Below are 21,110 nucleotides of genomic sequence, written 5' to 3' on the forward strand. Positions count from 1 at the left end.
GCCAATACTTCTGCTTCAGATTCACATTAGATAAAGATCTTTTTATTCATTCCTTCTGTGAACACTGTTATGTGTTTGCAGTGTATGTACCTTTTGTACTAAGCATGAAGGATATGAAGCTAACTAAAAATAGAGGAAGCTTATATTTTATAAAGGCAAGAACAGATACTAATTAAACTATTAAAATACATGTAAAATTACAGCTGTGACAACTACAGAGAGGCTTGTGAGAGCATTGAATGCATACACCTGGTAGACTCTGTGGTCTATAAAACTTTACTAAGGAGAAATTGAGGATTGAGCTGAAATCGAAGAAAAAACAGGAATTATGAGGACAAGACAGTAAGGAGGAAAAGGTTCCAGGCAGAGGGAGTGTATAAGGAGCTCTGGTAAAGAGGATGCATGGCCTATTAAAACGTAGACAGATGGTGCGCAGAGCCGCAGGGACCATGGTGTGCTGTGAGGGAAGAAGAAAGGGGACACAGACTCGCAGGCCCTTATGAGCCTCGTGGACTTAATCCTAAATGCTCGGGAAACCCTTGAACCCAGGAGAGTATGTGACCTAGTGTTTTATGAATGAATTCTGGCTGCAGCTTGGAGAACAGATTAAAAGAGACTAACGGTGGATTCTGGGGCAAAGGCAATTAGGAGGACTGGGGAGATTTCCAGTGCTCTGGGGAATGGCACTTAGTAAAGTGTCCAGACAGTAATGGGTGACAAGAATTGAAAGCCTGGGACCAAACCTGACAAACTCCAATTATAAATGAGGACTAGAAGAGATATCTGAAAAGGGCAGCTGGTGAGATTAAGGGAATTGAGCAGTATAGTGTTCACAGAGATAAAGAAGGGCGTGGTCTTCCCAGTACAGTTGAGAAGGCCGGTAATAATAATAATAACCATGACTATGATCATGGCAGCTACCATTTACTGCAGCCTGTTATGCCAGGTGCTGTGTTTTGTCTCATTTAGTTCTGCCAGAATTGTGCAAGAAGGAAGCATTTATTTATTTTTAACTGGTTAGGAAACTCTGAGGCACTGGTGAATGGTTAGTCTGCTTTTCATTACTACAGTGAAATACCTGAGATTGACTATAAAGCAAAGAGGTATTTGGACTCACAGTTCTCTTCCAAGGCTGAGGGTCCCCATCTGATGAAGTCTTTGCTGTCAGCAAAGTCTCAGGGCAGTGAGGCCATCCCATGGCTAGAGACAGGGAAAATGCAGGCGTGAGCCTGCCTTCCGATCTCTCCCTCTCATTACAAAGCCTTCAGCAATTCAGTCCTGGAGCTTCTCTCTGATGACCTTGTCTAATGCTAATCACCTCCTGAAGGTCTCACCTCAAAACACCGTAGTCTGATAAAGTCTCCACCCTCTTCATGCCTCACAGTGAGGATTAAATTGCAGTCCATGAATCCTTGGGGACACACCATATCCAGTCCATGGCAAACAGATTAGGAACCTGCCCAAGGTCTCAGAGATTGCAAGCAAGGACTGGAAACTGGGTATTCTGACACCCAACCGCTTTACCACCTGGAGAGTTATGAGGACTAATATAGTCAGATTGAGAAAAATGGTGGTTGTTAGTTATTGTAGGGAGAGCAGCCTGTGATATCATAAGAGGTCAGAGCAAGTTGCTATGGGCTGAGGAATGGTGGGAAGAAGACAAAATGAAGAGAAAAAGGGTCTCCTGAGACTTTTTTTTTAAGGTAAGATTTATTTATTTATTTATTTATTTGAAAGGCAGAGAGAGAGAAATCCATCTTCCATCAGCTGATTCACTCTCCAAATGGCCGCAACAGCCCGAGCTGAGCCTATTCAAAGCCAAGAGTCAGAAGCTTCTTCTGGGTCTCCCACGCCAGTGCAGGTGCCGAAAGACTTGGGCCATCTTCTACTAATTTCCCAGGCCATAGCAGAGAGCTGGATCAGAAGTGGAGCAGCTGGGTCTCGAACTGGTGTCCATATGGGATGCCAGCAATATATGCAGCGGCTTTACGCGCTGCGCCACAGTGTTAGCCCCAAAACTCTTCTGAGAAACCAAACTTGAAGGAGACAGAACCAAAATGGCATTTGGAATATTTTAATTTAAAAGTTTCTTTTCTCCAGTTTGCTTTGTGTTTTCTTTCTATTTAGGTATATATCAGTCTGTTTTCTTTTGTTAATAACACAATACCACAGACTTGGTGAATTATAAAGAAATAAGGCTTATTTTGGCTCTCAGTTCTGGTTGAAAATTGAGAAGCCACTTCCTGGTGGAGTCCTGAGACAGCATTACCCGGGGAGAGACAGGGAGTGCGCATGTGTGTGTATGTCCTCTGGTCTCTTTCTCTTCATGTAAATTCACTAGTATTCAGTCATGGGGGCACCACTGTGATGACTTTATCTATTCTTAGTTACCACCCAAAGTTGTCATCTCCAAATACCATAGTCAGATACAGTTGCTACTCTCTTGCTACCTCATAATGGAGATTAAACTCCAACATTAATTTTGGAGAGAACAAACAATATTAAAGCCATAGCAGCATCCTTTTGCACAGTACTGAAAATCTTACAGAAAACGGTCATGTTCTTGGCTAATAGGATGAGAAATTTTTTGCTTTAGTATGTTTCACATTTAAGACTCTTCATGATTACTTTTCACATTTATTTTTTATAAGTTCATATACCTTCAGCAAATGATATTTTTAGAGATGAATATCTTAACTATATTAAATTCATGTTTGAGAGTAACTGATTATAATGAATATCATGATTATATTCTAAGATATGCTTTGATTAAATTATTTCTTTGTTGCTATCTGTGGAATTGGAATTGAATATTTTTTGTTTGTTTGTAGGCTGATATTGCACCATTGATGGCTTCCCTTATTGGAGTTCCTTTTCCCCTTAATTCAGTGGTGAGGAATAAAATTTTGTTATCGCTTCTCGGTGTTTACAAAAAACTGCACACTGAAATATACCATTTTTATGTGTTTCTGTATAATCTTTGGTTACATTTAAAACTTTATGTATTTCTAAATATGTAATACCTCATATTTGCATTTGTATTATAATCTATGACATGGAGCACAAGCCAAATAACTTTTCTTCAAACTTTGTTTTCTAAAATATATATGATTTGCATCTTTGCAGTTTAGTTTTTTTTTTTTTTTTGACAGGCAGAGTAGACAGTGAGAGAGAGAGACAGAGAGAAAGGTCTTCCTTTGCCGTTGGTTCACCCTCCAATGGCCGCCGCAGCCGGCGCGCTGCGGCCGGCGCACCGCGCTGATCCGATGGCAGGAGCCAGGAGCCAGGTGCTTTTCCTGGTCTCCCATGGGGTGCAGGGCCCAAGCACTTGGGCCATCCTCCACTGCACTCCCTGGCCACAGCAGAGAGCTGGCCTGGAAGAGGGGCAACTGGGACAGAATCCGGCGCCCCGACCGGGACTAGAACCCGGTGTGCCGGCGCCGCTAGGCGGAGGATTAGCCTAGTGAGCCACAGCGCTGGCCCTGCAGTTTAGTTTTAAGTGATGAATATATATAAATAACTTTTGGTTACAAGACAGAAATCTAATTAAGGGGAAATCTAATTAAGAGGAAATTACTGGGCCGGTGCCGTGGCTCACTAGGCTAATCCTCCGCCTAGCGGTGCCAGCACACAGGGTTCTAGTCCCGGTCGGGGCGCCGGATTCTGTCCCGGTTGCCCCTCTTCCAGGCCAGCTCTCTGCTGTGGCCAGGGAGTGCAGTGGAGGATGGCCCAGGTGCTTGGGCCCTGCACCCCATGGGAAACCAGGAAAAGCACCTGGCTCCTGCCATCAGATCAGCGCGGTGTGCCGGCCCCAGCGCGCTGGCGGCGGCCATTGGAGGGTGAACCAACGGCGAAAAGGAAGACCTTTCTCTCTCTCTCTCTCTCTCTCTCTCACTGTCCACTCTACCTGTCAAAAAAAAAAAAAAAAAAAAAAAAGAGGAAATTACTGAAAGGATATTGGTAGTTTCTGGAATCAAAAGGGTACTTGAAAACCAGGCTTAGACATGACCAAAAACTGGACCCGGCGCTGTGGCGTAGCGGGTAAAGCCACCGCCTGCAGTGCCAGCATCCCATATGGGTGCTGCTTTGAGTTCTGGTTGCTCCACTTCCTATCCAGCTCTCTGCTATGGCCTGAGAAAGCAGTAGAAGATGGCCCAAGTCCTTGGGCCCCTGCACCCATGAGGGAGACCCAGAAGAAGCTCCTGGCTCCTGGCTTTGGATTGGCACAGCTCCGGCCATTGCGGCCAACTGGGGAGTGAACCAGTGGATGGAAGACCTCTCTTTCTCTGCCTCTCCTTCTCTCTCTGTGTAACTCTGACTTTCAAATAAAGAAATAAATAAATAAATCTTGGGGAGGGGGGAGAAATGACCAGGAACCAGGAGAGCTTTGGAGATTTGGAAAAAGCAACCTCAACCATAATCCCATGGCAGAGCTGTTCTCAGGACACCAGTACTAGGGTAGAGTAGCATGTGTACCTGTGGTAGTTTTCTTCCCTTGACTCTCAGTAGTCAAGATTGAGTCCAGATGGCCTAACCTGAGTTACTTGTCTACCCTTCGCTAAGGGAAGGCAGGCCCACTGATTACATATCCAGCGTGTTATATCCAGTGGGAAGATTTCTCAGCAGAAAATAATGCCATTAAGAATGGGCCTAGATGCCAAAAAACAAACAGGCCAAAAACAAACAAACAAACAAACAAAAACCTCCATCCCAGCCACTCTTAATTAGCTCTTTAGGAATAAAACTTACTTTTAAAAATGTCATCTAAGTCAGAAGTCGGTAATATAGCCCCAACAATCATGAGTGTATGTGTATATTAATAACTGAAACAAAAATTCACAAGAGTCCTAACTCTGCTTTGTACAGTACATTCTCATATGTCTTATTCTGCCTTTTTTAATTTTTTTAAACATACTCGTCATGTTCCACAATGATGATTGTTCTTTAGTATATACTGCCTAGCACTTAGTAATTGATAAAGCACTTTTAAATCTTATTGAATTTAATTATCTCTTTTGCTTTATTTATTACATCTACTTTGTGAGAAAAGTAATAGAACATCTTTCATTTATAATTTTTAAAAAGATTCTTCATTTCACAATTCTAATAATCTGTTTGCCCATGTCTTTATTGCTTCCATTTTAAGTCTGTTTTGTTTTATAACAGCCCGAGCTTTGTTAATACTAATACTAATCAGTGGTTATTATTTGCAGGGGATCCTTCCTGTGGATTATCTTAACAACACAGATCTCTTCAAAGCAGAGAGCATGTTTACAAATGCAGTACAGATTCTTGAACAGTTCAAGGTGAAACACACAGAAAGTACTATAATTTATAAATTAAAAATATTAAGTGAAAATATTTGATTTTTAATTAATGCTTTTCTATAATTCATTGTATTTAAGTTTTGGATATTTGACCAGGATCATAAAATTTCATATTTCTTGGGCTGATTTAGCATAGCAGGTTAAGATGCCCATTCCATATTTGCGCCAGTTTAAGTCCTGGCTACTACAGTTCTGACCCAGCTCCCTGCTAATGAACCTGGGAAAGCAGCAGAGAATGGCCTGCATGTAGGGCCCTGCCACCCACAATGGGAGTCCCTGATGGAGTTCCAGGCTCCTGGCTTTCTCTCGGCCCAGACCCACCCAGCCATTGTGACCTTTTAGTGAGTAAACCAGTGGGTTGAAGATCTCTGTCTCTCTCTCCATCTCTCTCTCTCTCTTTAATTCTGCCTTTCAAATATGTTAATCTTTTTTTTTTTAATCATATTTCTGAGTTGTAGGTTCCTTGAGTGAATTAAAGATATAAAATTGCATTTGAATTCTGTTCCTAATTGTAAGATTACCATATATCCTTATAGACTATAGGTCAAGTTTTAATTGATGAGAATTTGCCCCGTAGAAGTAGTATTAGAGATCCCAACATTTCTTGTCTTCCCATGTTTGTTATTAAATACATTAAGAACTTAAAGGAGTAAGTGACTAAACAGTGACTCTTGGATTAAAACTTTATCTTAACTTGGTTAAGAATAAGCAATTTGGCTTATTTTGTTTCAAAGAGTTAAGGAAGTACAGTTTTAATTATATTATGGTTTGTTATTTTGCAGGATTGATATGCTTAATTCTCAGCTTATTGAAATAGTAAAATAATGGTAAATTTTTCTTTAAATATTTATGAAACAATATAGTAACACAAAATTGCATTTATTTTCAAAGTAGTTAGCCATCCCTGAAGAGCCATTTTAATTGATTTTTATACTTCAGAGTAAAATTCATTATTTTTTTCTCATTTACAATATAATGAAATATTTTTATTTTTGGTTCCCAGGTGAAAATGACTCAGAAAAAAGAAGTTACTTTACCATTTTTATTTACACCATTTAAGTAAGTCCCTTTCACTATTTTTAACTTGAAAGAAAGTTTTTCAATGAATTTAATGCTGTTAGAATAGATTAATTTACTTATAAACCTTTTCTTTCTGTATACCTTAAAATCCAACTGGAAATCCTCCATAATTTTGTTAAATAATGAGCCAGATGTTAGGTACCTTTGAATGACTGGATGAGAGGACAGAGGGATGATAAGATAGAAGAGAAGTATTGAGGGGCCGGCCCGTGGCTCAATAGGCTAATCCTCCGCCTTGTGGCGCTGGCACACCGGGTTCTAGTCCCGGTCGGGGCGCCGGATTCTGTCCTGGTTGCCCCTCTTCCAGGCCAGCTCTCTGCTGTGTCCCGGGAGTGCAGTGGAGGATGGCCCAAGTCCTTGGGCTCTGCACCCGCATGGGAGACCAGGAGAAGCACCTGGCTCCTGGCTTCGGATCAGCGCGATGCGCCAGCTGCAGCGTGGCGGCCGCGGCAGCCATTGGAGGGTGAACCAACAGCAAAAGGAAGACCTTTCTCTCTGTCTCTCTCTCTCTCACTGTCCACTCTGCCTGTCAAAAAAAAAAAAAAAAAAGTATTGAGGAGGTAAATTCAAAAGGGCTTGACTGATTGGCTGACTGGGGTTGGTGGGGCAGTAGGGGAGAAAGAAGAGTGTGACTCTCTGGCTCTTGTCTTGGTTGGCTGGGAAGATGCTGGTACTATTTTGGTTTATAAAAATAAAATCTGGTTCGAGAGGCCTGGATGAATAGTACTAAGTTTAACATACATTTGAATTTATCAGTTCATTGATTAGAAATGGGGACTTAGGTCTCAGGTGATGTGGGTTGGTTGCAAAGATCTTAGAGCCACCAGAATAAAGATGGTTTGGATTAAAAAAAGAACTATAATAAAATACATTATTGACTCGTTAGAAAAAAAGATGGTGGTGGAAATTGTTAAATGTTTCAGAGGCTCTAGGAAGAATGTGCAAAGAGACAAGCAAGGGCCTAAGGTGGAATTCTGAGAAACGTTGACTCCTGCTGGGTGGGCAGCAGATTCCCTGTCCCAGTTCTTAGGAAGATTTGTTTTCCATGAGTCAGGAAGGGGGAAATCTGCATGGCAGACTTGACCCTGCCCTACGGAATGTCTGTGTGGGCTTGGGCAGCTTACTCAACCTTCTTGAGTTTACATTCAGATAGCAAGGATTTTGCTATTGACCAAAATAAATTGAAATTGTTTTATTTTTGGATTTTAGTGGCATGATCCTGTGTAGCACTAATGTGGTATTCCTAAGCTAGAAAAACTGAAATACTGTATACTCTGAATAATTAGGTCTACAAGTTATGATTATATAAAATTATTACCCTAAATATATCATTAGCATTATATTACATACATCTGTTAGTGCTCACTCTAATTTTTTTTTTTTAGTGGAGTTAAGATCTGTTAATAAAGTTGGCTTGAGGAATATGTAGACATTCATCCAAAGGGATATATTTATTGATTGACTACTAAATTGTGGATATAACAGTGACATGGTAGACAAAGTGCATATTCATAGAATTTATTTGCACTGGCATTACAGACAGACTATAACAAAGTAAACAAGTGAACAAGGAATACATGACCAATTCCTGGTATGAAGCAAATATATAGCATGTGAGAGTGAAAACAACTGAGGGTTGCTAGATCATGTTAGAAAGGCTGGTCACAGAAGGAACTTCATCAGGGTTCACATGCATACTGCCTGCCATCTTTCATTTGGCCTAGTGGCCAACTCCAAACTTCCCTCACTTTGCTGCTCAATATCTGTATGCATGTACATATTTAGAGTCACTACTGATTTTGTGTCATCGTGGGGCCTGACCGGATGTCTGGTTCCTACCCATTGGCTCACCCACTTTTATTTAAAGCAACCAGTTCTGCCTACAGACTTGTCTGGTGAAAAGTGACCACTTGTTGAGAGCTTACAATATAAACAACAAATCCTAAGACAAAATGCAAAATCAATTCTTCAAGATACAAATTTAAGGAGCAGAACAGAAACTAACGGTGTTAAAACCCTCAGAAATATTTGAGAAATTAAAACAAAAATTGAATGAACTTTTCAAATGAAAAAGGGCACAGGATGCTCTAAATTTTTTTTTTTAAAGATTATTTAATTGAAAGGCAGAGTTACAGACAGAGAGGGAGAGATATTCTATCCACTGGTTCACTTCCCAAATGGCCACAATGGCCAGGGCTGGACCAGGCTAAAGCCAGGAGCTAGGAACTTCATCCAAGTCTCTCTTGTGGGTGGCAGAGCCCAAAGCTCTTGGGCCATCTTTTGCTGCTTTCCCAGGCACATTAGCAGGGAGCCGGATCAAAAGTGAGGTAGCTGACACGAACCAGCACTAATTTGGGATTTGATCATCACAGGCGGAGGCTTAACCAGCTATACCACAACACTGGCCCCTAAATTTTTTTAAATTAATGAATTTATTTGAAAGGCAGAGTTACAGAGAGGCAGAGAGAAAGAGAAAGAGAGAGGGCTTCCGTCCACTAGTTCACTCCCCAAATGGCCGCAATGGCCAGAGCTGGGCCGTTCTGAAGCCAGGATCCAGGAGCTCCTTCCAGGTCTCCCATGTGGGTACAGTGGCCTCCACTGCTTTCCCAAGCGCATTAGCAGGGAGCTGGATCAGAAGTAGAGCAGCAGGGACTTGAGCTGGCACCCATATGGGTTGCTGGCACTGCAGATTTCAGCTTTACCCACTAAGCCATAGTGCCAGCCTCTAAAATAGGCGGGGGAGGGGGGGGGCAGAATTCAATTACAATTTTAAAGAAATATATATTTTATGAGAATTGTAAAGATGAGAGGCAAATCTTCCAAATTGGAATAGAAAGCAAGTGGATCTCAAACTAAATGAAATGAACTTTAAGTAATAGGTGGATTGAGTAAGAAGCTAAGAGGAAATTAATAACATGATGGCATACATGGAAAACAAATTTCTTCATCCTCCCCAAAAAGCAATGACAAACAGAAAGGGAAAAGGAAACATTTTGAACTTTGCAAGAAGCATGCTTTAAATATTAAGCAACCTTGGATGTGTAATGATATTGAATAGTTGCTGGGAGTGTGAGAAAAGGAATTTGACATTGTCACGTGGATCAAGGCTTTAAAGAAACATGAGATAATCTAATCATGAGTGGAACTTTGCTATCAAGTGAACAGTAATTAAATAATCATACCAGTTTAAATATTGGTTTTCAGCTTTTAAAGTCCTTAGGCAAAGCAGGGAAGAATTAATTTTGATTAAGAATAGAATGTTGACAGTGTACAAGTGCAGTTAACAGATTGAAAGGCAGAGGGGAAAGGAAATGTTCATGGAACAGTAGTAGTATTACTGTCCTCATGAATTAGAACATATAGAAATCTGTCTGTAGTTGAGAGAGCAGCACAAAATTTTAGATACTAAGTTACTAAAGTAGCCAAAATAGCCAACAGAGAAGTTCAAGATGGTGAAACAACCATATTCAAGGGGAAGGAGATCCAGAGGCAGCAGAACAGTAACAGAAAGTACCTCAGATCATCAAGTCAGGAACTAGTAAGAAAAGCATATTAAGGAAAATGAAGGTACTTTCCAGAATAACTAAAACAAACGCATCTACAGGTTTTTATCTTTGGTTTGGTGAACTGAGAGGGGAGATAGATTGAACAGGGATTTGTTGATTGTTAGTAAGCCCCTCCGTAAAATTTTTAGAAGTTTTAATTAAAAAATTGTATGTCTCTATTGCTTTTATATATTTTTTTATTTTTTATTTATTTGAAAGACAGAGTTACAGAGAGGTAGAGACAGAGAGAGAGGTCTTCCATCCGCTGGTTCACTCCCCAGATGGCTACAACAGCCGGAGCTACGCCATTCTGAAGCCAGGGGCCAGGTGCTTCTTCCAGGTCTCCCACATGGGTGCAGGGGCCCAAGGACTTGGGTCATCTTCTACCGCTTTTCCAGGCCACAGCAGAGAGCTGGATGGGAAGAGGAGCAGCTGGGTCTCAAACCGGTGCCCATATGGGATGCCGACACTTCAGGCCAGGGCTTTAACCCGCGGCACCACAGTGCTGGCCCTGCTTTTATATTTTTAAAAAACAAATAAATATGCTAATTATTTTCATGAATCAAATACAGTATGTAACAGCGAAAATATACTATTCATGATACAAATAAAATACCCAAGAATAAAGTAATGAGAAGGTATATCATGGAGAAAATTACAAGATTTTACTTAAGATCATAAAATATATAAATAAATTAATGCTTGTGAGTAATATTCGGCATTGTAAAAATGTCAGTCCTCTCAAAGATACTTATTAAACACAGTGTAATAGGAGAATTTTTCATGTAACTGAAGAAGATAATTGTAAGATTTAGGTAGAAAAATAAATTCTGAAGAGTAACTTACCTAGTGTTGAGAAAGAAGAACAAAATAAGAGATTTGCTCTAGTGAGTAGAAAACACATCCTCAAGCTATCATACTTATGGTAAATGTGACATTAGTGCAGGCTAAACACAGATTAATAGAACTGATTAGAGTATATATAAAGCTACTAAACTATATGAGATTTGGCTTTTATTAAAGATTCATTTCAGAGCTGATATTTGGTGTAGCACTTAAGATGGTGCTTGGGACCCCTGTATCCCATGTCAGCTGTCTAGGTTCAAGTCCTGGGTCCACTTCTGCATTCAGCTTCCTGCTAATGTATATCCTGGGAGACAGTGAGTGGTAGCCCAAGTAGTTGGATTCCTGTTCCTCACGTGGGAGACTCTGATTGAATTCCTAGCTTTAGCCTGGCCCAGACCTGTCTGTTGCAGGCATCTGTGGGAGTTACCAGAGAAATATCTCTGTCTCTCTGCCTTTCAAATAAATAAAAAATAAATAAAAACTTAAAAATTTACTTCAAATCAGTAGAAGAAAGAATTGGGGGGGGGGGGGGGGTGCTGCGCTGCGGCTCACTAGGCTAATCCTCCGCCTTGCGGCGCCGGCATACCGGGTTCTAGTCCCGGTCAGGGCACCGGATTCTGTCCCGGTTGCCCCTCTTCCAGGCCAGCTCTCTGCTGTGGTCTGGGAGTGCAGTGGAGGATGGCCCAGGTGCTTGGGCCCTGCACCCCATGGGAGACCAGGAGAAGCACCTGGCTCCAGTCTTTGGATCAGCGCGGTGTGCCGACCGTGGCGGCCATTGGAGGGTGAACCAACAGCAAAAGGAAGACCTTTCTCTCTGTCTCTCTCACTGTCCACTCTGCCTGTCAAAAAAATAAATAAATAGGCCGGCGCCGCGGCTCATTAGGCTAATCCTCCACCTTGCAGCGCCGGCACACTGGGTTCTAGTCCTGGTTGGGGTGCCGGATTCTGTCCTGGTTGCCCCTCTTCCAGGCCAGCTCTCTGCTGTGGCCCGGGAGTGCAGTGGAGGATGGCCCAAGTGCTTGGGCCCTGCACCCCATGGGAGACCAGGAGAAGCACCTGGCTCCTGCCATCGGATCAGCGCGGTGCGCCGGCCGCAGCGCGCCGGCCGCGGCGGCCATTGGAGGGTGAACCAACGGCAAAGGAAGACCTTTCTCTCTGTCTCTCTCTCTCACTGTCCACTCTGCCTGTTAAAAAATAAAAATAAAATGCAGGCGTACACCTTCCGGATAGGTTAACGCCGGCGAGACCTCGGAGACACCAGACGCGTTTATCGGCTTTTCAGCTTCCACTTTAGCAGACTCGCATTACATGTCGCGAACGCCCGCCCTGTTACCGGCATTCATTCACAACTCCTTCATTCACCACTCCCGCTTACTACTCGCATTCATTCACAGCTCCCGCCTGTTACCGGCGTTCATTCACAACTCCCGCCTTTTACCAGCGTTCATTCATTCCTCCGCCTTTTACCAGCGTTCATTCATTCCTCCGTCTTTTACCAGCGTTCATTCACTCCTCCGTCTTTTACCAGCGTTCATTCCTCCACTCCCGCCCACCGTCCACCTATTTATATATGATTCACGGAAAACATGTTGCCAACTAAGTGTGGGAAACATGCAATAACAGGATGCTTAAAGTCAAAACAGGATCTTGCAATTAGCAACGGGCAGGGTGGAAAAAGCCCAGCACTAAACTTCTTGTGCTTGTACATGTCGGGAGGGGCACAGCTGGCCAGGCTGTCCCGTTCCCCGACAATAAAAAATAATAAATAAATAAATAAATAAATAAAATACAAAAAAAAAAAAAGAATTGTAGGGGGAAAATTCTTCACTTCAAAAAAAAAATAAAGCTGCCCTATCACTTCATTCACAAATCTAATTCTTTTATTATTATTATTATTATTATTATTTGACAGATAGAGTTAGCCAGTGAGAGAGAGAAACCGAGAGAAAGGTCTTCCTTCCATTGGTTCACCCCCCAAGTGGCCGCTATGGCCGGAACTACACTGATCCGAAGCCAGGAACCAGGTACTTCCTCCTGGTCTCCCATACGGGTGCAGGGCCCAAGCACCTGGGCCATCCTCCACTGCCCTTCCAGGCCACAGCAGAGAGCTGGACTGGAAGAAGAGCAACCGGGACTAGAACCGGCCCCCATATGTGATGCCGGCACCTTAGGCGGAGGATTAACCAACTGAGCCACAGCGCCGGCCTCCGCAAATCTAATTCTATATTGATTAAACAACTAGATATTTAGGAATAAGTAAAATTGAGGTTTATAATAAGAAAGCTTAATAGTCATATGAGAAAGGTAGATAATTTGTCAAATAAGCTTCAAATTAGGAAAAATATTTGTATAATATGCAACAAAAATTACAATTGTAGACTATAAAGACTTTTATATATCAATAAGAAGAAAATGAAAAACCTTCCTAAAAAATGGACAAATATAGCTAAAAACTCAAGGAGGAAAATACGCACATGGTGCATAAATTAGGAAAGGAAGATGTTCCTCACTTTCATTGAATGTCATCTGTTCAGAAAGCTCTGTTTTATCTGCTTCACATGAAATAAATAAATTCCCAGTGAAGCAACTACTGTTACTTCCCCCGTTTACAAATAGGGGAAAGTTTGTAAGAGGGGATATTGATTAAAAAAAGTAAGTATATTATTTTAATACACTGTGATGTCATTAATCTTAAAAACATAGACAAATACTACTGGTTTACCTTAGATTGCATAGGAGAGTTATAGAGGTACATGTGCCTAATTGATAGTGTGCTTTAATGAGTATATTAGCTAATATCATAATTAGAATTTGTTAATATTATATAAAATTTAAAAAGACGGCCGGCGCCGCAGCTCACTAGGCTAATCCTCCACCTGCAGCGCGGGCACACCGGGTTCTAGTCCTGGTCGGGGCGCCGGATTCTGTCCCGATCGTTCCTCTTCCTGTCCAGCTCTCTGCTGTGGCCCGGGAGTGCAGTGGAGGATGGCCCAGGTGCTTGGGCCCTGCACCCGCATGGGAGACTAGGAGAAGTACCTGGCTCCTGGCTTCGGATCGGCGCGGTACGCCGGCCGCAGCAGCCATTGGGGGGTGAACCAACGGCAAAGGAAGACCTTTCTCTCTGTCTCTCTCTCTCCCTGTCCACTCTGCCTGTCAAAAAAACAAAAACAAAAACAAAAAAATTAAAAAGACACCAGAGCCAAGTGGAATACGAAATTGAAAATTATTTTTCTATCATTTTGAGAAGACATAAATAATGTCAATTATTTTTAAAAGAGTATTTATTTTTACACATTATAAAAACTTCATTTTTCCTTTTAGGCATTTTGAAATTAATATCAGGAAGTACTGATTTAACTCTGCATTGCAACTCTTTAATGGCTCAGTGTTTTAGCTAAAAGTTATGACCATTTACTGTGTTGAGGTCAATGTACCCTTTTATTTTTACTTCTCCAAAACAATGAATTTTCTTGGTTCTACATTATCTGTTTCCTTTTAACGCCTTTACATATACAGGTAATATCAATATTATCCTCTTTAAAAAGTATGTCAAATAAATGGTGACATGTAGCTATCTAAAAGATGAAATAAATCTTTGATCGTAACTCCATTTAGCTGAACAGATAACCCAAGTTCTTGTCACAAACTGTTTGCTATGGAATGAATATGATATTTTCTTTTTGTTCTTATAAATACCTTCTTCACTCATCTGTTAACATTTGAGAAAATTCATCTAGGATATTGACATCTGAAAACCATAGCCTTGAAATTTTACTTATGTAATGAATTTCACCAGCATCACTAGATTACTACTTAATCTTTCATCTTTTCTAGTGTATTTCTGAATAATTATTGAATGATGAAATAGATCACTGAGGTCCTCTATCTTAGGGTTTGTAAGAGGATTCCTTGGGTCTATTTGATAATTGCATATCCCGTTTTTAAAAAAATAAGTAGTTTTTTTCATATTCTAAAGGACTCTGGAAATAATAAAAGTCATGAAATATCCATTCTGACAAACAGTTAAAACTGCTGCAAAAGGAATTTAAAACTAAAGTTGGACCTTGTGGGCCTGTTGGTGTGCCGCGGGTTGACCGCCAGGTGGAGCCACATGACTAGAGAAGCATAAAAGGTTTGCCTTGAGGAAAACCATTGTTTTTCAAAATTGTGTTCTATAAAGCCCAAAAGGAGGCAGGAAAAAATTGGAGAAAAAAAGCCTGTGAAGTGAGAAAAAACATCAAAAAATTCTTTTAAGGTATGTTGTAGGGAAGAAGTGGAATTGGGAAGGGATATATGCCTTTCCAGTAAAAACAAAAGCTCTGTTACCTTTTTCTGAAAACCACTTGTAAATTCAGGAAACATGAAGACATTTTAACAGAAATTTGAAGTTCTTCCTACTAAAATGGTAAAAGATACTGGCTCCTTTTAATTTATTTGTTTCTTTTAACCTGATATAAAGTGTATCCCTTAGTCCAAATTTAAACTTAGATTTTTACGTGAACGTTTATATCACTGACAAAAAATGCAATTTTCTGCTTCAAAACCATTCATGTTTTAAAATATAATTTTCATAAACCGCATACATATGCTGGAAAATACCTGTTTATTCACTTACAACATGAAAGAAGCTATGATTCTACATCATTGGTCATACTAAAGGAATGGAAGTTATTTTAGAAATAATTTTTGTTTTATTTTACACTGCTTTCTTGAAATATCTTCTATATAAATATTCTAAAAATGAATAGGTAAGTATCACTAAAACAGTGGGTCACATTTGGGTGCAAGTGAATATTTTTTTTATATTCAAAGTAAAAAAGATGTACTTCAAAGGGAAGCATTTTAAGGAGAGCTTGTCTTCCAAACACCAGTTCATGTTGAATAATTGATAAGATTCTTGTTAATGCTAAAATAGGGTTTACTTTCTTCTATAGTTCAAAACAACCACAAAATAAAAAGGAATGGTAACAAGTACAACAAAGAAATGTGCACAATTTAAGACATTATTCATTTCTTTTTACTTAGGCATACCATGTCAATTATGGATTCTTTTAAAAGTTGATGTTTTCAATAAAAAAGATTTAGTCAATAAAGGAGGTTTCTTTACTACAAATTATTATGTAGAAATACATTTGAAACATGTCGCCTTTTAGTTAGCATTCTTAGTTTATTCTTTTCTGTAATCATGTATACCTTAAGAGGAAAACTAGCAGTGGAGAAACTGACTTTTCATGTTTGGCAGCCTGAATTTTGGCAGGTGATAGAAACATGTATTGGTTTCCTGTGGCTGCTGGAACTGCCACAACCGAGTGGCTTAATATGACAGAAACTCCTTCTGTCACAGTTTCTGGAGACCAGAAGTATACAATCAAGGTGTCTCCAAAGGCTTTAAAGAGGAAGAGTCCTTCCTTACCTCTGGCTTTTGGTAGCTGCTTGTGGTCCTTGGTGTTCCTTGGTCTTTAGCTGTATCATTCTTCCCTGTGTAATTATCTCCAGATTGCCCTCTCCTTTTAAGTCATTGGATTTAAGGTCTCTAATCCACTATTAATTATTTTAGCATAATTATATCAACAAAGACCCAATTTCAAACTACAGTCACATTCACAGATACCAGGGGTTAGGACATCAATATATCTTTCTGGGGACCACAATTTAGCTGTCAACAAAAGGTAACAGTTCACCTTTGTCATAATTTTAGCTGTTGTGGAGAAATTATCTCAATCTGCTTTACTAATGTTTATTGTTTTCCTGTTGTGTTGCAAGTGTTATACTGAATGTTGGAAAATAGAGTAGACATAATATCCACCCTCATCAAAGTCACAGTCTAATGGGAACATATAGAGAGATAATAGCAAAAATTAAAAATAATATGTGTGATAAAATTGTTCGAGGTAGCATTAGTGACTGTTTTTATAAGAACTCTTGAAGAGCACCAACTCCATTGATGAAAGCAGTGAATTTGAAGGCCCTGGAGAAGTTAAACAAGGCAACTGCAGGGAAAAATGATGTCCAGAAGAGGGCCTCTGTGTGTGTTGTCGCTACTTCAGAGAACAATGTGTGATGACGGCACCAGCTCATAGTAATAGCCAGGGTAGCTGCTCTCATAAACTGGACACGAATTGACCTGGACTCCAGTGGGTCTGAGGCAGGTGAGAATGTGAAATATAACATAGGAAAATGTGGCAGTGGTATGCAGATGTTTAATAAGAAGCCTGGCTCTCTGGGAGGGAGGGGTAAAAAGCATTAGTAACATTTGCCAATTTCTGATATAAAGACTCTCACTATGACCAAGAGAAAATGGGAAGAGTTGTACAGCATCAGCTCTTGGGAGCCAGTGTGAGCAGGCTCCAGCACACCTCTGAGGGGAGGAGCAGAAGGACGTTAAGGAGTTGAGGTAAGGGGAGAGAGGCCCAGGAGAGAGAGCCAGGACAGTAGGGAGTGCTTTCCAGTGTTGGTTTTGGATTTCCCTTGAAAGGTAGTTTTTGGCCGGCGCCGCGGCTCACTAGGCTAATCCTCCGCCTAGCGGCGCCGGCACACCGGGTTCTAGTCCCGGTCGGGGCGCCGGATTCTGTCCCGGTTGCCCCTCTTCCAGGCCAGCCCTCTGCTATGGCCAGGGAGTGCAGTGGAGGATGGCCCAAGTGCTTGGGCCCTGCACCCCATGGGAGACCAGGAGAAGCACCTGGCTCCTGGCTCCTGCCATCGGATCAGCGCGGTGCGCCGGCCGCAGAGCGCCGGCTGCGGCGGCCATTGGAGGGTGAACCAACGGCAAAGGAAGACCTTTCTCTCTGTCTCTCTCTCTCACTGTCCACTCTGCCTGTCAAAAAAAAAAAAAAAAAAAAAAAGGTAGTTTTTTAGTGAGTGAGGCAGATCTACATTTCTAATAAAACATCTTTGCATATTTGATTTAATAATATTTTTATGAGAACTTCTTATTTTAAAGCCAAATAGAAGGAATTTTATAGCATTTTTCTTATATTTTTATATGCTAAATATGTTAGTGTGCAGTAGCAAAGGGACAAAAGACCTAGATTTAATAATGAAATGGTATACCTTCTAGAAATAATGGGTTCATGTAATTTAGTGACCATCTATTTAAGATAGATAGTTTAAAATATTTTGATTCAAAACTCACTTTGCTAATGCAAATACATACTTCTTCCTTATTATTGACCTAACTGAATTCTTCTCCTCTTGCTTTTTCCTTGATCTCAACTGCCACATGCAAGTCTCTAACTGTACTCTGAGTGAAAGCTGCATCTCTGAGGACTGTTTATACAGTGATTCTAGAGTTGGGTGCTTTTTCCTTCTGGTGATCTATTATGTACCCCATCTGAGCTAAAATTCCTTGTTTGGATGTAAAATATATCCTCTGTGGCCCAATAGTTCTAATTATGCTCCAGGCTTTGTGATCTGATCACTTAGAAGTTTCTTTGGCATACCTCCTAGCTGGCCTCCAGCCATCTCTTTGTTTATAATTTTACCACAAACAAATCTCATCCTATCCAAAGATGGTTTCTTTGAAAGCCTTCAGTTTGCCACAACATTTTAACAGGTGTCTGATAGCATAGAAGTGAAGAAAAAAAGTTCAACAAACAACCCCTCCAACACACACAATTTTGAAATTCAGAAATTATACATTTTTTGTTGTGATGTCATGAATAGTGTGGAAATTTTTTTAGATGTATAATTGTTTTATGTGTGATTTTAAAATTTAGGAATAACTCCTATAGGAGTTATGACATTTAAAATATTTTCAAAGATAAGTCTTTTCTCAACCAAGGGTTAAAATTTTTCATTAGAATTTTGCTGTTTTTCATGTATAACTTCCCACTCATTTTTTGTTTTATAATTTAAAATGTCTAATGAAAATTTTCTGTAAGTCTTTTTTTTTAAATTTTATTTATTTTTTTATTTTTTTGACAGGCAGAGTGGACAGTGAGAGAGAGAGACAGAGAGAAAGGTCTTCCTTTGCCATTGGTTCACCCTCCAATGGCCGCCGCAGCCGGCGCGCTGCGGCCAGCGCACCGCGCTGATCCGATGGCAGGAGCCAGGAGCCAGGTGCTTTTCCTGGTCTCCCATGGGGTGCAGGGCCCAAGCACCTGGGCCATCCTCCACTGCACTCCCTGGCCACAGCAGAGAGCTGGCCTGGAAGAGGGGCAACCGGGACAGAATCCGGCGCCCCGACCGGGACTAGAACCCGGTGTGCCGGCGCCGCTAGGCGGAGGATTAGCCTAGTGAGCCGCGGCGCCGGCCTCTGTAAGTCTTTTTACTCCAAATCAGAATCTGCCATGTAGCATAGAAGAGAGTTGAGATCAGTACCACAGCTAAACTTAGGGAAGAAGTCTTTAGGATTAAAAGTGTGGTAGGTCAGGAGCAAGAGTGTAGACAAGATGAGAATCTCCAAGCAAGAGTATTCCCTATGTGGAAGTTTGTATTGAATCTTCAATTAATCATTACATACTTATGTATCACCTTATTTTACGTAACCTCGTTTTGAAATGCTTTTAAGTTACGGCTTTATCCTCACCCACTTTAAGACAAGCAAAGTTAACCTAAAACTCCGAGTGTGCAGAAGAACTGGGGCAGACCCGTCTCCTGACTTCATAGCCTGCTGTACTGCTTATTTCCTATCATAGAGCTAAGTCAGAAAAAGACCTACATCCCAATTATTCTGAATCTTACTTAGCTCACTGTTCCCTGCTCTTTCTTTTAAAGTAGTAAAAGTTGTGTTCTACATGCTGATAATATTTTTTTAAAGATTTATTTATTAATTTGAAAGTTAGAGTTACACAGAGAGAGAAGGCGAGGCTGGAGGTGGGGAGGGGTCTTCCATCTGCTGATTCATTCCCCATTGGCTGCAGTGGCTAGAGCTACACCAATCCGAAGCCAGGAGCCAAGAGCTTCCTCTGGGTCTTCCCATGTGGGTGCAGGGGCCCAAGGATTTGGACCATCTAATACTGCTTTTCCCAGGCCATAGCAGAGAGCTGGATGGGAAGAGGAGCAGCCAGGTCTCAAACCAGCTCCCATATGGGATGCTGGTGCTGCAGGCGGCGGCTTTACCTGCTACACCACAGCGCTGGCCCCGATAATATTACTTTAATCCTATTTTGTTTGTTTTTTTCCTAGTTCTATTCAAACAAAGAAATACGTTTTCTATCTCTAAATGTATTTTATGCCTTACCAATATTAGTTCATTCCAATCACTGACTATCCCATACCCAAAACCTAGATCTTACTTCATGGTTTCTTCCTTTTTTATTTTAAGATTTAGTTAGTTAGTTAGTTAGCTAGTTAGTTAGTTAGTTAGTTATTTGAAAGGGAGAGCATCAGAGAGAGAGGGAGAGAAACAAAGAGATCTTCCGTTTGCTAGCTCACTCTCCAAATGGCCACAGCAGCCAGGGCTGCGCCTATTGAAGCCAGAAGCCAGGAGCTCCATCCAGGTCTCCTATATTGGTAGCAGGGGCCCAGGCACTTGGGCCAATATCCACTCCTTCCAGAGCCTATTAGCAGAAAGCTGGATTAGAAGTAGAGCAGCCAGGACTTGAACCAGTACTCAGATACGGGATGTCCACATTGCAAGTGGTGGCTTAACCTGTTTTGCCACGCCAGTCCCGCTTCATGGTTTCTGAGAAGGCTGTAATGAAGGTGTTGATTGAGCTCCAGTCTCATGTGATGGCTTGCCTGTGAACAATCCATTCCAGAGCCCATGGTTTTGGCAGGATTCAGTTTCATACAGGTTGTTGGACAGAAGGCCTCAGTCTGTTGCTGGCTGTTGGTTGTATGCTGCCCTCATTTTCTTGCTCTGTGACCCTCTCTCAAAGCATCTAAGCCGAAAAACAAAACAAAACAAAAAACAATAAAGAGAGTTGCTAGCAAGACAGAAGTCATCGTTTAAAAAATGTAACCCAAGTAACATCTAGCTAACATTGCTGAATCCTCATACTTAAGCAGTTTTCTCCAGGGGAATAGACTGCACAGGCTATGAATGCCAGGAAATAGAAATAGGCATCTGGAGTATTCACTGAAGTTGGGGTGGGGGTGTGCAGCACTTCTGAGAGTCTGCCTACCAGCTTGCATTTATTCTAGTGTTAAAAACAAATGGGGCATATCTGTATGTGTCTCCTATTTTAGATTTTTTTTGTTCCAAGAAGATCTCTGGTAAGTTGACATTTCAGTAGAGAACTGAGTAAGATGTCCAGGCTTAGGGAACCACCATTCCAAGACTTAATGTAGCTTGTAACATAGCAATGTTAGGGGCTAGAGTGATTTTTTGAGGGGAGACCAGTGGGGCATGAGAAGAAGAAAGGAAAGA

The 21,110-nt window shown here is 41.1% G+C and overlaps 1 protein-coding gene across 8 annotated transcripts in view; it reads left to right on the forward strand.

Annotated features, from left to right (window-relative positions):
- Positions 1 to 21,110, forward strand: part of PIGN (phosphatidylinositol glycan anchor biosynthesis class N) — a 147,590-nt gene that overhangs the window by 37,032 nt on the left and 89,448 nt on the right. For all 8 annotated transcript variants that reach the window (XR_011379302.1, XM_002713621.5, XM_051851153.2 and 5 more), the window contains 3 exons: positions 2,832 to 2,891; positions 5,214 to 5,306; positions 6,331 to 6,386. Coding sequence is in view for 7 of the 8 variants with exons in the window: in XM_002713621.5 (XP_002713667.4) it covers positions 2,832 to 2,891; positions 5,214 to 5,306; positions 6,331 to 6,386 (209 nt within the window). In the remaining variant the exon portion in view is untranslated. The remainder of the gene's footprint in view (positions 1 to 2,831; positions 2,892 to 5,213; positions 5,307 to 6,330; positions 6,387 to 21,110) is intronic.

The sequence above is a fragment of the Oryctolagus cuniculus genome, chromosome 10 (genome assembly GCF_964237555.1).
Source record: "Oryctolagus cuniculus chromosome 10, mOryCun1.1, whole genome shotgun sequence".
Taxonomy (NCBI): Eukaryota; Metazoa; Chordata; class Mammalia; order Lagomorpha; family Leporidae; genus Oryctolagus; species Oryctolagus cuniculus.